General features: G+C 31.1%; 1 protein-coding gene across 1 annotated transcript in view; it reads right to left on the reverse strand.

Moving 5' to 3' along the window:
* Positions 1 to 59: 59 nt before the first annotated feature.
* The window catches only part of LOC117114780 (ubiquitin carboxyl-terminal hydrolase MINDY-2-like), a 22967-nt gene continuing 10402 nt past the window's right edge, over positions 60 to 12624 (reverse strand). The window contains exons 6-10 of the mRNA XM_033258478.1: positions 11935 to 12077; positions 8247 to 8422; positions 7688 to 7783; positions 4827 to 4983; positions 60 to 2927 (exon numbers count right to left, since the gene is read on the reverse strand). Of these exons, the coding sequence (XP_033114369.1) occupies positions 2913 to 2927; positions 4827 to 4983; positions 7688 to 7783; positions 8247 to 8422; positions 11935 to 12077 (587 nt within the window). The 3' untranslated portion in view covers positions 60 to 2912. The remainder of the gene's footprint in view (positions 2928 to 4826; positions 4984 to 7687; positions 7784 to 8246; positions 8423 to 11934; positions 12078 to 12624) is intronic.

The raw sequence follows: 12624 nt of genomic DNA on the forward strand, positions 1-12624 counted from the left end.
GATCTTGCCAAGCTCTATGCATTTCAACAAAACAACTGATCACAGTTGGTATACAGATATATACATTATGAAATAGTTTATTGACTTGGCTAATATCAACCATACTAAAACTGCCAGATTAATGGAAACATTATAAATAGATTTAGTTTATAAACATGATTAATGAGACAACTAATTAACAAATAGTGGCAAGCACACATGCCTAGAGGTATATCAAAGACAATTAAAAAAAAAACAAAAAAAACCTTATTTTCATTTAATATTATTCTGGCAACTATCCAAATATATACTCATCGACATAATGGTATACATATGCAATATACGAGGTAGCTATAAATTTATGCTACCAACAATACCTTTTTAAGAATTCATACCTTAGCTTTAATAACATAAATTGGGGAAAGAAAATCAATCAGCATCACCACATCAATAACAGCAGTAACTTCAACATTAACTGTAGCAGCAGCAACTAGAGTATAGCTAGTTGCAACAAGGCCCACAATAAGGGGGACATGGCTCCCAATTGGCACTCTCAAATTGTAGATAAGCTTCTTCAAAGTATTTCTGGGCAAAACGATTGGCTTCTTGGTGGGTCCAGTGTACCCCAACTGGGTCCCTGTTCTCCTAGAACTCCACTGGTGCCAACACCATCATCAGCAGCATCAACATTAATGCCACTGTTATTAACAGCAACAACATCATCAACACCATCATCAATATTATTGCTACTAATTTTACAGAAATATATTTCTTTAGCAATCTAATGATATAAACATATTAAGGAATAAACTTGCAACTCATGATATAAAAATACAGAAAAAGGAACTTTTCTATAGTTATAAAAAACACATTACAAATGATGTAAAAAACAACGGCCAGTTTTACCAGAGCTAAAAATTGCCTGTTGGTAATTAGACACCAGGGGCACAACATATTCAGAATAGATAGGTGAGTAGCGCTAATTTCAATATATGCACTGAAATTTGAAAATTTGATGAGTAAATAGGGGAGGCCACATTCCCCCATGCCCCACGACTGGATCCACCCTGGGACACAGTATCGAAAAGGCAAGATTTACAAATGGGTTACTGGAGTTATGCAACTACAGTAATATCTAAGTTATGATTTAACCAGTAAAATTAAGTGTGTAATGCTTTAATAACAAAAATATTATATCACAGTATGCAATTCACCAATTTTAATGATGGAAGATTAATTTTTTTAAATAATTGTTATTAAAAATAATTATTTTACAATATACTTAACAATTGAGAACATAACTATAACAATTAACATTAAATGTTGAATTACTTATGTTGAAGAACCACATAAGATTGAACAATTTTCGATGATTTAAAGATGTTCCATTACAAAAATGGTTAAATTCACAGGTAGAAAGGTATACAAAGACATCCATCAATTGGCAAGAACATTTTGTTCTTGTTCTATTTCTCAGTTTTAAATTTATACAGGGAAAGCAATTCACTACATTTTTCTTAATTTTCAGGTTCATTAAATTACGTGGCAGTAAATGATCAATTACATCATGTTCTATAAACCTGTATTCAATTATAGGATAAATTATTAAAATTATAAACAAACTGTTTCACATACTATATTACCCTGAGTAAAGGGTGCAAGTCTGAGTATGGGCATAACATATGTAATGACATTCTGGTTAAAATACCAGTCTTCCAATCAAATTGTTTTAAAACCAAATATATATTTCTGAATTTAATAAAGATAGCCCCTCCTCCTTTTCTCTTGCCTCTTTATGTACACTATAAATAAATAAACAATGCTTTTGGGCAAAACATTTTTATCAGCGAAGTGAAATTTTCACTGTTCCCTGTTTTAATTGGCACATCGTCTTGACAAAGATCTGAATACCTGGTTAAAAATTAGATGCCTTCAGGCTGATTAACTACTGCAAGAATATAGGGGCTGAGTACGTGGTCCATAGATGTTTGATAAAATAGCTGGGATAACAATTTGAAGCACATGAACATCTTGGTAATATCCACAGCTGTATAGACAAGAACTCTTAAACTGTAAACAGCCCTTTGTATATATAAAGCTTGGTTTCCATACAATCACTACAGTGTCGCTACAGATTTTTTTTTACACCAATCGTTGCACTGCGTACCTTTTCCCAACACAATCAGGAACGCTCCCTGATTAAATTGACCAATCAGCGTCGCCAAAAGGGGTCGGCGATAGCGTTTAGCGATTTTTACGGAAACTAGGCTTAAAACTGATGTTTATTACTTTATCATATATCATATTGTAAAAAAAATAATTAATTTCCATGTATTACATTTTTATTTATTTATTTTTATTTTATTTTATTCATTTGGCATGACGGCTCAGGAGTCACAAAAGCGGAAAGTCCACTGTCGCCTGAAAGACGTGCGGCTCCCAACACACAAATTACCAAAAACAAAATAAATATATAAACAGTAAAAAATAAAACATAATAATAGAACATAATAGAACATTTAATATACTTTGTCAAATAACATGAACTGGATACAATTATATTAATAATAATTGCTTCAAACTGACACCATAATTATTTGTCATTATTATCCACAATTATAGTCCATAATTATAAATTATCAGTTCCGGCAGAGTATATTATTGAGGATCCCCTTGAAGGAGTGAAATAACACAGCTTTCAAAAAAATTACATCTTTCAAAAAATCATAAAAATCTGTCATTTATTTTTCATACATTCATGCACCTTATTAGTTCTAACATTCATATACACTTTACTTCAAATATATAACTATAAAATCTGATTTATTTTTCTACAAACATTGAACGGCTAACAAGTTGAAATGAGTTGAATATCATTGAATGATGATCGGTAAATGCACTTCCATCGATCGGCACAGTCCAGGTGAATGCCATCAAACAATTATACACTGATGATATAAAAAAAGAACAATACTATATTAATAGGAATAACAATAAGAATAATCATATAACAATAACACAATATAAATTACAATAATAACAAAGTCAAATATCAATTTAAATAATAGTACAATTTAAATAAGAATAATAGCAATATTAGTTATAATAGTAAAATAAAAATAATATTAATATAATAGTAATACTAAAAATAATAGTAATTACAATGGCAATAATGTCGCAAAGACAAGCCAAACCAGTCACTCGTCGCAAATCATGTTTTGGAGATAATGGCCAAAACATGCTGGAATGTTGGAATTTTGGAAATCTATTTTATTGCACTAAACTAACCATTATATATTTATACATCATGCTATGCTGTTATTTTCAATGTTAAAACAACAATTTTTAACGATTTGGTGATAGTTTCGGCCCAAGAAATGCCTGAAATCGTAAAATTTAAAGGCTGATTTCTCAAATATTGTTCTTTATACAGCTGTATGTTTAAGCTCCTGTAACTTCATAACTAAATGTCAGATTGAAATGATTCTTTTAGCATTTTATAGCTCTAATTTTACTCTTTCTACCTGTATTAATAACTAAAAATTGATTTTTGCGACGAGTGACTGGTTTGGCTTGTCTTTGCCACATATACAGATTAAATAATAAAAACAATAATAGTATTGTTTGAATGTTTGCATAATAAGTAATAGTCCGCATGCAAAGCATAGTACTGAAAAGAACTTTTGTGATGCTGAGAATATCATGACATCAAATTAATTGCTCCAATATTTTATCCGCTCAAAGAACACAATTCATAGCTATTTTAGGCCAGCTCTTTTAAAGGGGATGTCCTTGGAAACGGGATTATATACATTTGGTAGGTAGGTAGGTAATGTCCTTAAAATAATCGGCAGTTATTTACAAAATAGGTAAAGGCAAGACTATTTTTATTCCTTGTTTCACATACTTAGTTTTTTAAAGATTATCAGAGGAGGGCAGAATAAAATTTAAAATAAAATTTTGTTTTCTTATTTAGCAAATAGTTTTAGCAAAAACATCCAGATGGAGGAGAAAATAAAAATAAAATTTGATTGGTAAAAGTAATGATGATATTACGTTATGATGGTTAAATGCTTCAAATTTATATAATATAATATAGGAAGAAATACACATATCAAACTTTTGGAGATTTCAAGGCAGCGGCGGGCGTAATAAAAATGAAGAACAAATGTTTCCAATTTAACTAAATCTATATTAATATTAATAGTACTAATAGTAGTATTTACTATATAAATGATCACATTACAAACTTTAATTTGGTATTTGAATGGCTTCCCTACGATAAGTAGGTCCAGAGATGTGAGCATTTAAAGTTTAGGTGTATGAGAACCAAGTTTTGAGAAAATCGGCCTCAAAGATAAAACTAACCTGTACAAATAATAGGAATAGAATTACAGAATATGTGCAGAGAACAGAGACCTCACATATAGGCACATCATGACTTTTTATGTACATACAACAGAGTTTTTTTATTTAATCTGGACATATATTACAATGTATTTGTCTCCCCAAAATATATGGAAATTCTGAATAGCTCATTTAAAAGGATTCAGAAGTTCCAGAAACAGATCAAAAAACAAAATTGCTGGTTTACAGAAATTTTACACAAACAAAAATCCGTAAAACTGACTACCAGCCACATTAAGGGTCAATGCAAAAGAATACAGGAAAGTTATTATTTAAAACTGTCCATTATTGGGTAGGAAAATTGTGTGTTCTCTTTCAAATTTAATAACTTAATTATATATAGCAAACTGAAAGCAGTTCCAATATGGGATTATTTCCAATTTTCCAGCTGATGGCAGAGAGTACACCTTCAAATATATTCATATAAAAAGTTAACTTACTTCTCTTCTCCTTGGTGAAGATGGTTGTTGTGCTTGTTGTTGAGTCGGTTGCTGGGGTTGTTGTTGTGGTTGCCCATCAGCTGCATCCTGGTTCCTAGCAGCTGCTTCTGCAGCTAACCTATCCTCTTCCTGTTGCAACTGTAAGGCTAGTTCATGACTGAAAGACACACAATTAAAGAATGCTTCTCATCTCAAGTCTCTCATAAAACATTTCCCATATATGAATATATTTAAAGTACATGAATGAATTATCGAAAGGTCCACTGATTAATCTCAGATAAGATATTATCAGGAATGATGACATAATTAATGTCGAAATATTGAATCCCGACACGATGGCGTGCATTTCGATACTTGGAGTATGTACTATACTATCTTGAATGAATTATATAATTGTTTTTCTTTAAATATATAATTATCATAAAAATATTATTTACATAGTACATTTCTAATTCTCTAATTAACCTAAAATCAATATAAGATTATAACTTTGATACAAAATTTAATGATAAAAAGGCAAGACTATTTTAATACCTTGTTTCGCAAACTTATTTTTTTAAGGATCGTCAGAAGACGGTGGAAAAAAATATAAAAATAAAATTTTGTTTTCTTATTTAGCAAGTAGTTTTGCCAAAAACATCCAGACGTAGAAGAGAATAAGTATAAAATTTTATTTGTAATGGGACGGTTAAATATTTTAAGTTTACATAATTAGGAAGAAATACAGATATTTTTGGAGATTTCAAGGCAGCGGTGGGCATAATAAAAATTAAGAAAAACGTTTCCAATTTAAATCTATTTTAATATTAATAGTACTAATAGTAGTATTTACTATATAAATGATCTTTTTTACAATAATAATTATGATTTATATTAGTGCAATTGTATAGTATTATATTGTTTATTATATAAATTAAAACAACAAAAACACAATACAGTAAAAACAAATAACATTGAGCAGAAATTTTATATTTCATCCATTACATCAATTCAGTTATTGTAATTCGCAATATAATGTTTTACATAATTAATCTTTTTATTAGAATAATTTATATGTAAAAAATAATTTTATAATTACTAATAGTAGTATTTACTATATAAATGATCTTTTTTACAATAATTATGATTTATATTAGTGCAATTGTATAGTATTATATTGTTTATTATATAAATTAAAACAACAAAAACACAATACAGTAAAAACAAATAACATTGAGCAGAAATTTTATATTTCATCCATTACATTAATTCAGTTATTGTAATTCGCAATATAATGTTTTACATAATTAATCTTTTTATTATAATAATTTATAATTTTATAATTTTAGCTGCTGGACAGAACACAGAGGAAGCAATCACCATTTTATGAATTGTAGTAACAATTTCTGAAAGCAGAAAACCAGGAACACTGCAAACAATAGTACCATTGAAGCATGTACTTAAAATCCGTCTTATTGAAGAGCATGATTTTACATATCTTTCATATTCCAAATCCTGGTCTTGGATTCAAGTTTCAAGTCCTAATTCAAAATTTCATTAACGCAGAATTACAGCTAATATTTATTTTATTCATTAATGTGAACACATGCTGTCACCATGGCACAATACGAAATGGTGTGTGTTTAGATTAAATTAAATCAAGAAAATTAACAGTAAAATGGTAACAAAATAAAGTAAAATATCTTTAATAAAAGTTTGAATTAATTGTCAATGATGGGATGCCCTCGAAAGTGATTAAGTTCACTATTGGTTTTTCCCCCGGGCATTGATTTTACTTTCTTGATTGTACTGTTTTGCTTATTGTTCATTGCTTCCTGTTGTAAATGCTTACCAGAATAAATAAATAAATAAAATGAAAAAAATAATTTTTTTTTTTACAATTACCTTTTTTTTACAATTGGAAAATATATACAGTATTTATACTCTTCATTTAAATTCCTCCTCAAATAAATCCCTAATTTACAACATTTAGTTTGGTGAGAAAAGCTTTTCTTTCTATCATTACAGAGTTTGACACTTCTAAAAACATCAGCTGATATTGAAGGGCTGTATTAAATAATACATAAAGATGCTTTATGAAATAAGTTGTATTACGAGTGGAAATGTTTTTGTAGCCACAAGAAACATCTTGTGCTGCCACAAGATTTGAACCCAGGCCCCTGGGTTTGGAAGGCAAGCATTTTACCCACCAAACCAGATCTCCACTACGTTTTTGAGGCTTTGGATGTTCAAGTAAAGAAATCAAAGGCCTTGTATCCACATGGTAGTGTCTATTCACCAGGCGAATTAAGTTTGTATTTCATTTTATTACAGCTGATTACAAGCTTTTACATTGGAAGAAATTTATTCAGTGTTAATAACAGACGAATGACGGAAGACTTTTTTTCCATTGGGGTCTTAGTGGTGGTGACTGGGCAGTACACTGGGAGAAATTCCCTACTCTTTGTCTGAAGAGTGTACTGTGTCTTTTTAACATGGCATGGACCATATTGCACGCAGGAACAAAGGTTTAAACATTACATTTTTTCTACGTGCATTTCAGCCCTCTAGCTGAACGACAAGAAGAGCAGCAAATGGGTACCAATGCTTAGCAATGGATCAACACGGTTTGACACGCACAGTGGCTACCACAAGCTTAGCCTACTATGCTGTCTCTGCCTTTCTAGAAACATTACGGAACTGGGGGAGGGGGGAAAGCAAACCATTTGTATATACAGTAGGAGCTTGATCTGGTGACAAAGATAATAATGTGACATGCCTTGTTATCATAACCTATGTAACTCCTTACAAAATATTATCATCACTATTCAGTTATCTTGAAAAAATTAACAAATTAATATACCCTGTTTGACAGTACTTACTCAGAAAGGGGCACTGGTGCTTGCTCCACGGGGGCTTCAGGTGGATCTTCCTGACATCCTTGGTCATTCTCTTGTAAACTTAAAGCTATTAATAAACTAAAAGAAATTAAAAAAAAACATCAAATATATGAGCAATAGTTAACAAAACTCACAAAGCAACCATTTGTGTTATAATTGTTTTTCTTCAAATACAGATTAGATTGGCAGAAGGGAAAAACTGCGACAGATTTTTTAGCTCCGATGAGGAGCTCTAGAAATGCTCGGCTGATTGATTAATAGATTATTTTTTTAAGATCTACTGCCTCTAATTTATACTGCCCTCATGAGGCTGACTAATTAATAGTTGATTAATAGATCTGTTTTATAGCTCTACTGCCTCTATCATACTGCCCTCATGAGGAGCTCTAGAAACACTCGTTTGATTAATAGTTGATTATAGATCTTTTTTAGCTCTACTGGCTCTATTATACTGCCCTCATCGGAGCTTTAGAGATTACGAGAACTTGTTAAATACAGTTTTATTATCATTACAAAAAAAAACTAGTTTCCAATATCTTACTCGTTTGATATTTGTTGGTCTTGAGTCATAGGGGGCGAGTCTGGCATTGACGGTGACCTGGTATTGAAATCTGCATTCAGGAAGTTGCAGTCGCCCTCTACATTGGTTAAGGTTTCCCAGACTACATTGCTCTCCCTCAGGAAGCCTTGGTCTGTCACAAGGTGATACAATTGATTCTACAAACAAGATAATGTAATGTAATGTAAAGTGGTTCAATTTATATAGCGCTTTATAACGAAGTCTCAAAGCGCTTAAGGTGTGGATTAACTCGCACAGTAACTTCTCCTCCCCTAAGGGTCTCTTCGAGTCTGAGCTACCCAGTAAACCGGTACCAGCTATCTCTCATCTGTACAAAACAGGGGATGTATGAACCAGGGTAAACCCTTACTTGTCTCTTGCACTGGGTTCTTTATAGTGCACATGAGCCATTGTGTACACTGGGCCTACGGTTTATAGTCCTTATCCAAGAAGACTTGTTCCACCACCAGAACCCTAGGTGAGTAGGTTACGGTGCGGCACCCCTGCCTTAACCGCTCAGCCATCCAACTCGACTGACATAATAAAGAGTATGACAATAACGTGCTGGCAATTATTACATCTCCATGTTCTATTCAATTTAATTTATTTATTTCAAGAAACTTCAATTTGCAGAACTACAAAACTGAATAACAAGAAGTTAAAAATTTATATTTAAAACATAAAAAAACAATAAGTAAAGAAATAACAAGGTCTGCAATAAACGTTATTAAAATACCATTAAAACTGTGTGGGCCTAGTCTCTTTCTGACTAAACAATGAACTGGTTATATCATCTGCAATTCAAATCTTGATAGTTTTGGATGAAATATTTATACTTTTTGGTGTTTAAAGTTCTGAGAACCCTAGAAAATAGAGGCTGAAGGAGCCATTATTTTCTGAAAAAAATTATGCCCGCAGTGCTAAAAAAGAAGTTTTTGAAGGAAATAATGACTCCTATGGCTTCTATTTGCTATAGGGTCGACTATAAATGACTGTAATTGATTTACAGTACAAGTCAGTCACTCTTTTTTATATAATTATATAATTATATTTTTAGATGTTAATCATATTTTTGTTTATTTATTTAAATCAAACAGCCAGGTTGCGGTGACCGGTTGCTCAGTGATCAATATATCAACTGCGCATGTGCATGTTGGCTGCACGTGCGAGAATCATTTACTAATTATTTACTTCACAGCTCTTCATGATACGATGAAGGTGATTAAACTGATTGTCACTTTTATGATGAAGTTTAAGTAGGTTTAGTCCTAACCTCATGGTAGACATTTGTTTAATAGGTTAAAATGTATTGTAAACATTATTATGAGCATTGCCTTCTCATTTCAGTTTATTAGTAAGTCAATTGCCTTGTTATCTCATAACCATAATTATGCCGTTCTAGGCCTTGTCTAGGTCAGTCGTCTAGGCTTCATTCGTGTTGTTAACCAGTGCCGTAGAGCAAGATTGTTAGGTCCGCTGTGTGCGTTCAGGGATTAGCTACTGCAACAAAATATTCATCATGATGTAAATATCCCAGCTTTCATTGAGCTTTTCGCACAGAAGACGCAAAGAATTGGAGGCACTATATTGAATTACTCGGGGGATAGGAAAATTAAGTGCAAATAAAAGTGTTGACGTCACGACTGACTTATAATAATTAATAGTTCGCTGGCAAATACAAAAACAAGGGACAGGGGTACCATTATTAAGCTGAGTTTTTATAAAATAAATTATGGTGTGCTCCAAGAACGTGAAAAATTGTAGTAAAACTGCAGACTATAAATTATCAACAATAAAAACCAAATAACCTACAAAACCAACGTAACTGTCCCCCTAACATGTACTACTAATCTAATGCACTCAATGTAACATGACACGGAATCAACTTGATCCTACAACAAAGGTTTTAATAACAGTATGTTTCAGACAGGAACAACACAAGAAGAGAAAGGACTATCTACAATAGTATAGGAAATGTAATGAAAGTACAGTAGTGTTAAGAGCACTACATAAATATATCCCATCAAAGGAAATCAACCATCCAAGTCAAGCTATTGTAACATCATAGTGCACTTATGAAAAATTACAAATTAATTTAATGCATGAAATGACTTAGCACTGAACAACAAAAGGTCATTTCAGAGTGTCATCATGACAAATACCAAACAACAAATATAAAACAAAATAGTTTAGTAATAAATGAACAGCTGAACACACAGGGGGATTTAATTTAAATTTGAAAGAGGACAAATGAAACAAAAAATTAATTTATTTCATCTATAATACAAAGAAAGCAATACTAGCATTCAGTTGCCTAAAAAACAGAAAATACTGTATAACCCGCTATAAAACCCTCAGTTGTGTGATTGTTATATAAATACATGATTTGATATTGTCACCGTTGCAACAGCCACTGTTGTCGTCATTCTGAAATTAATTTTTTCCCCCATACAGAATAGAACTGAATACCATACTGAATTAAACAAACATCCATAGATTGCAAACTGCCTATTCACAATAGACTATAGGAATAAACAACTCCATAAAAATACAATTTAAAAGTATTGAAGTCAAATGCATGTACAGTACTGTAGATATAAATTTAAAATACAGACATCAGTATGCTTAAAAAGAATAACAACCAAATTAATGCCTTGAAAATACCAATGTGAAATTGATTAAAAATAAAAATAATATAATAATAATAATAATAATAATAATAATAATAATAATAATAATTTTATAATAGTAATTACAATGAAGATAATAATTATAATAATGACAATGACAATATGCATAATATGCCATTTTATATCCAGCACTTGTTTTAAATAGAGATGCTCCCAACACTACTCAAACCGCAGACATTAAACAGATATAAAGTAGTAGAAAGAAACTAGTAATAACAGTAAAATAATGACCCTGACTCATATTAATCAAACTGAAAAAAGCTATAAATTCTATAAAATAAATAAACATAGAATGAAAATATAAATAAAATTTAAAAAAATTAAAATAAAATTAATATAATTAATTAATTAATATAATCAACCCCACCAGGTACTTATTATACTCCTAGGAGTAGAGAAGCAATGTAAAGTGCCTTGTTAGATGACACAAGCAAAATTTACAGCGAGAGATTGAAATTCCAAGGTTGAGAAACAAAGCTTTTTTTTTGCTGTGCCAAACCGTTTCCACAAAAAGCACTTCATAAAATAAGGAAAGGGACTATGCAAAGGTTTACTGACATAACATAAGAGGTCGTTCAACATTATCAACAATTTCACAAGTGCACAACTTGGGGGGTGGGGGTAGACAAATTTGTACACTCTTACAATGCATAAATATGTTGATTCAAAATAACATGCAATATGTAAAATAATGGTAAAATTATAATGTAGCTATTGATATAAAATTCATTTTTAAGTAACCAAGTACAATGCTTTGGTTGACCTCACAAAAAATGGAGAATGATTTTGTCAACATTTTTTGTACACTTTCGGGGGGGGGAGGGGGGATTCCGAACATGAGTACTGTTTGTAGACTTGTGAAAATGTTGATAATTATGAACAATCGCTAACATGATATAAGAATCAAACATAACATATACATCTCTTTGAAAGTAGTCAGAATTACGATTTTGAACTGTAAGTAAATAATATCACCATACCTCATGTTTTAATAGAGTACTAAAATGATTATTTCTGAAGAAGACACATGGATTGTCATCCTTGATTGTGCTGTTTATCTCACACAGTCCATGATATGTAAGCTGGGCTGCTGTACTTTCTAAGAACTGTTCAGCAACTAAAGCTAAAATTGGTACAAAATAAAAAAAACAAAGTATTAATTTATTTAAGTTTTACTCATTGCCATAGACCTATCAATTTGACTATAAACAGTTTCGAAAAATATATTAAATGTTTAATCTCTACATAAGCAAAAAAAAGTAGTAAATTAGTAATGCAGCAACACTTTAAAATGGCCATTGCCAAATAGGCCAGGTTAGCATACAGTAACTGTGCAGACAGTACCCCAAAATGTGCTTGGTTCAAATCTAACACCAGGTCATAATTTCCTTTTCTCTATGTAATATAAATCATAGCTTTTTGATTTTTCAAAATACAATTTAATATCCTAATTACATTTACTGTAAGTAACCTTTTAAATTTGAGAATAATTACATGTATATAAAAAAGCATCTACTGTTCTATGTAACATTCTATGTAAATTGATTCTGCTAATGACAGTGAGAGCAATCTCACTGAGTTATTAACCTTACACACTAAATGCCAAGATACATAATTTTTAATTGTAAAATTATTTCAATTTTTGGGGGAGAGGACATTGTGTTTATGTC

The sequence above is a fragment of the Anneissia japonica genome, unplaced genomic scaffold, assembly GCF_011630105.1.
Source record: "Anneissia japonica isolate Jap-2015-1 unplaced genomic scaffold, ASM1163010v1 scaffold288140_len288450_cov173, whole genome shotgun sequence".
Classification (NCBI taxonomy): Eukaryota; Metazoa; Echinodermata; class Crinoidea; order Comatulida; family Comatulidae; genus Anneissia; species Anneissia japonica.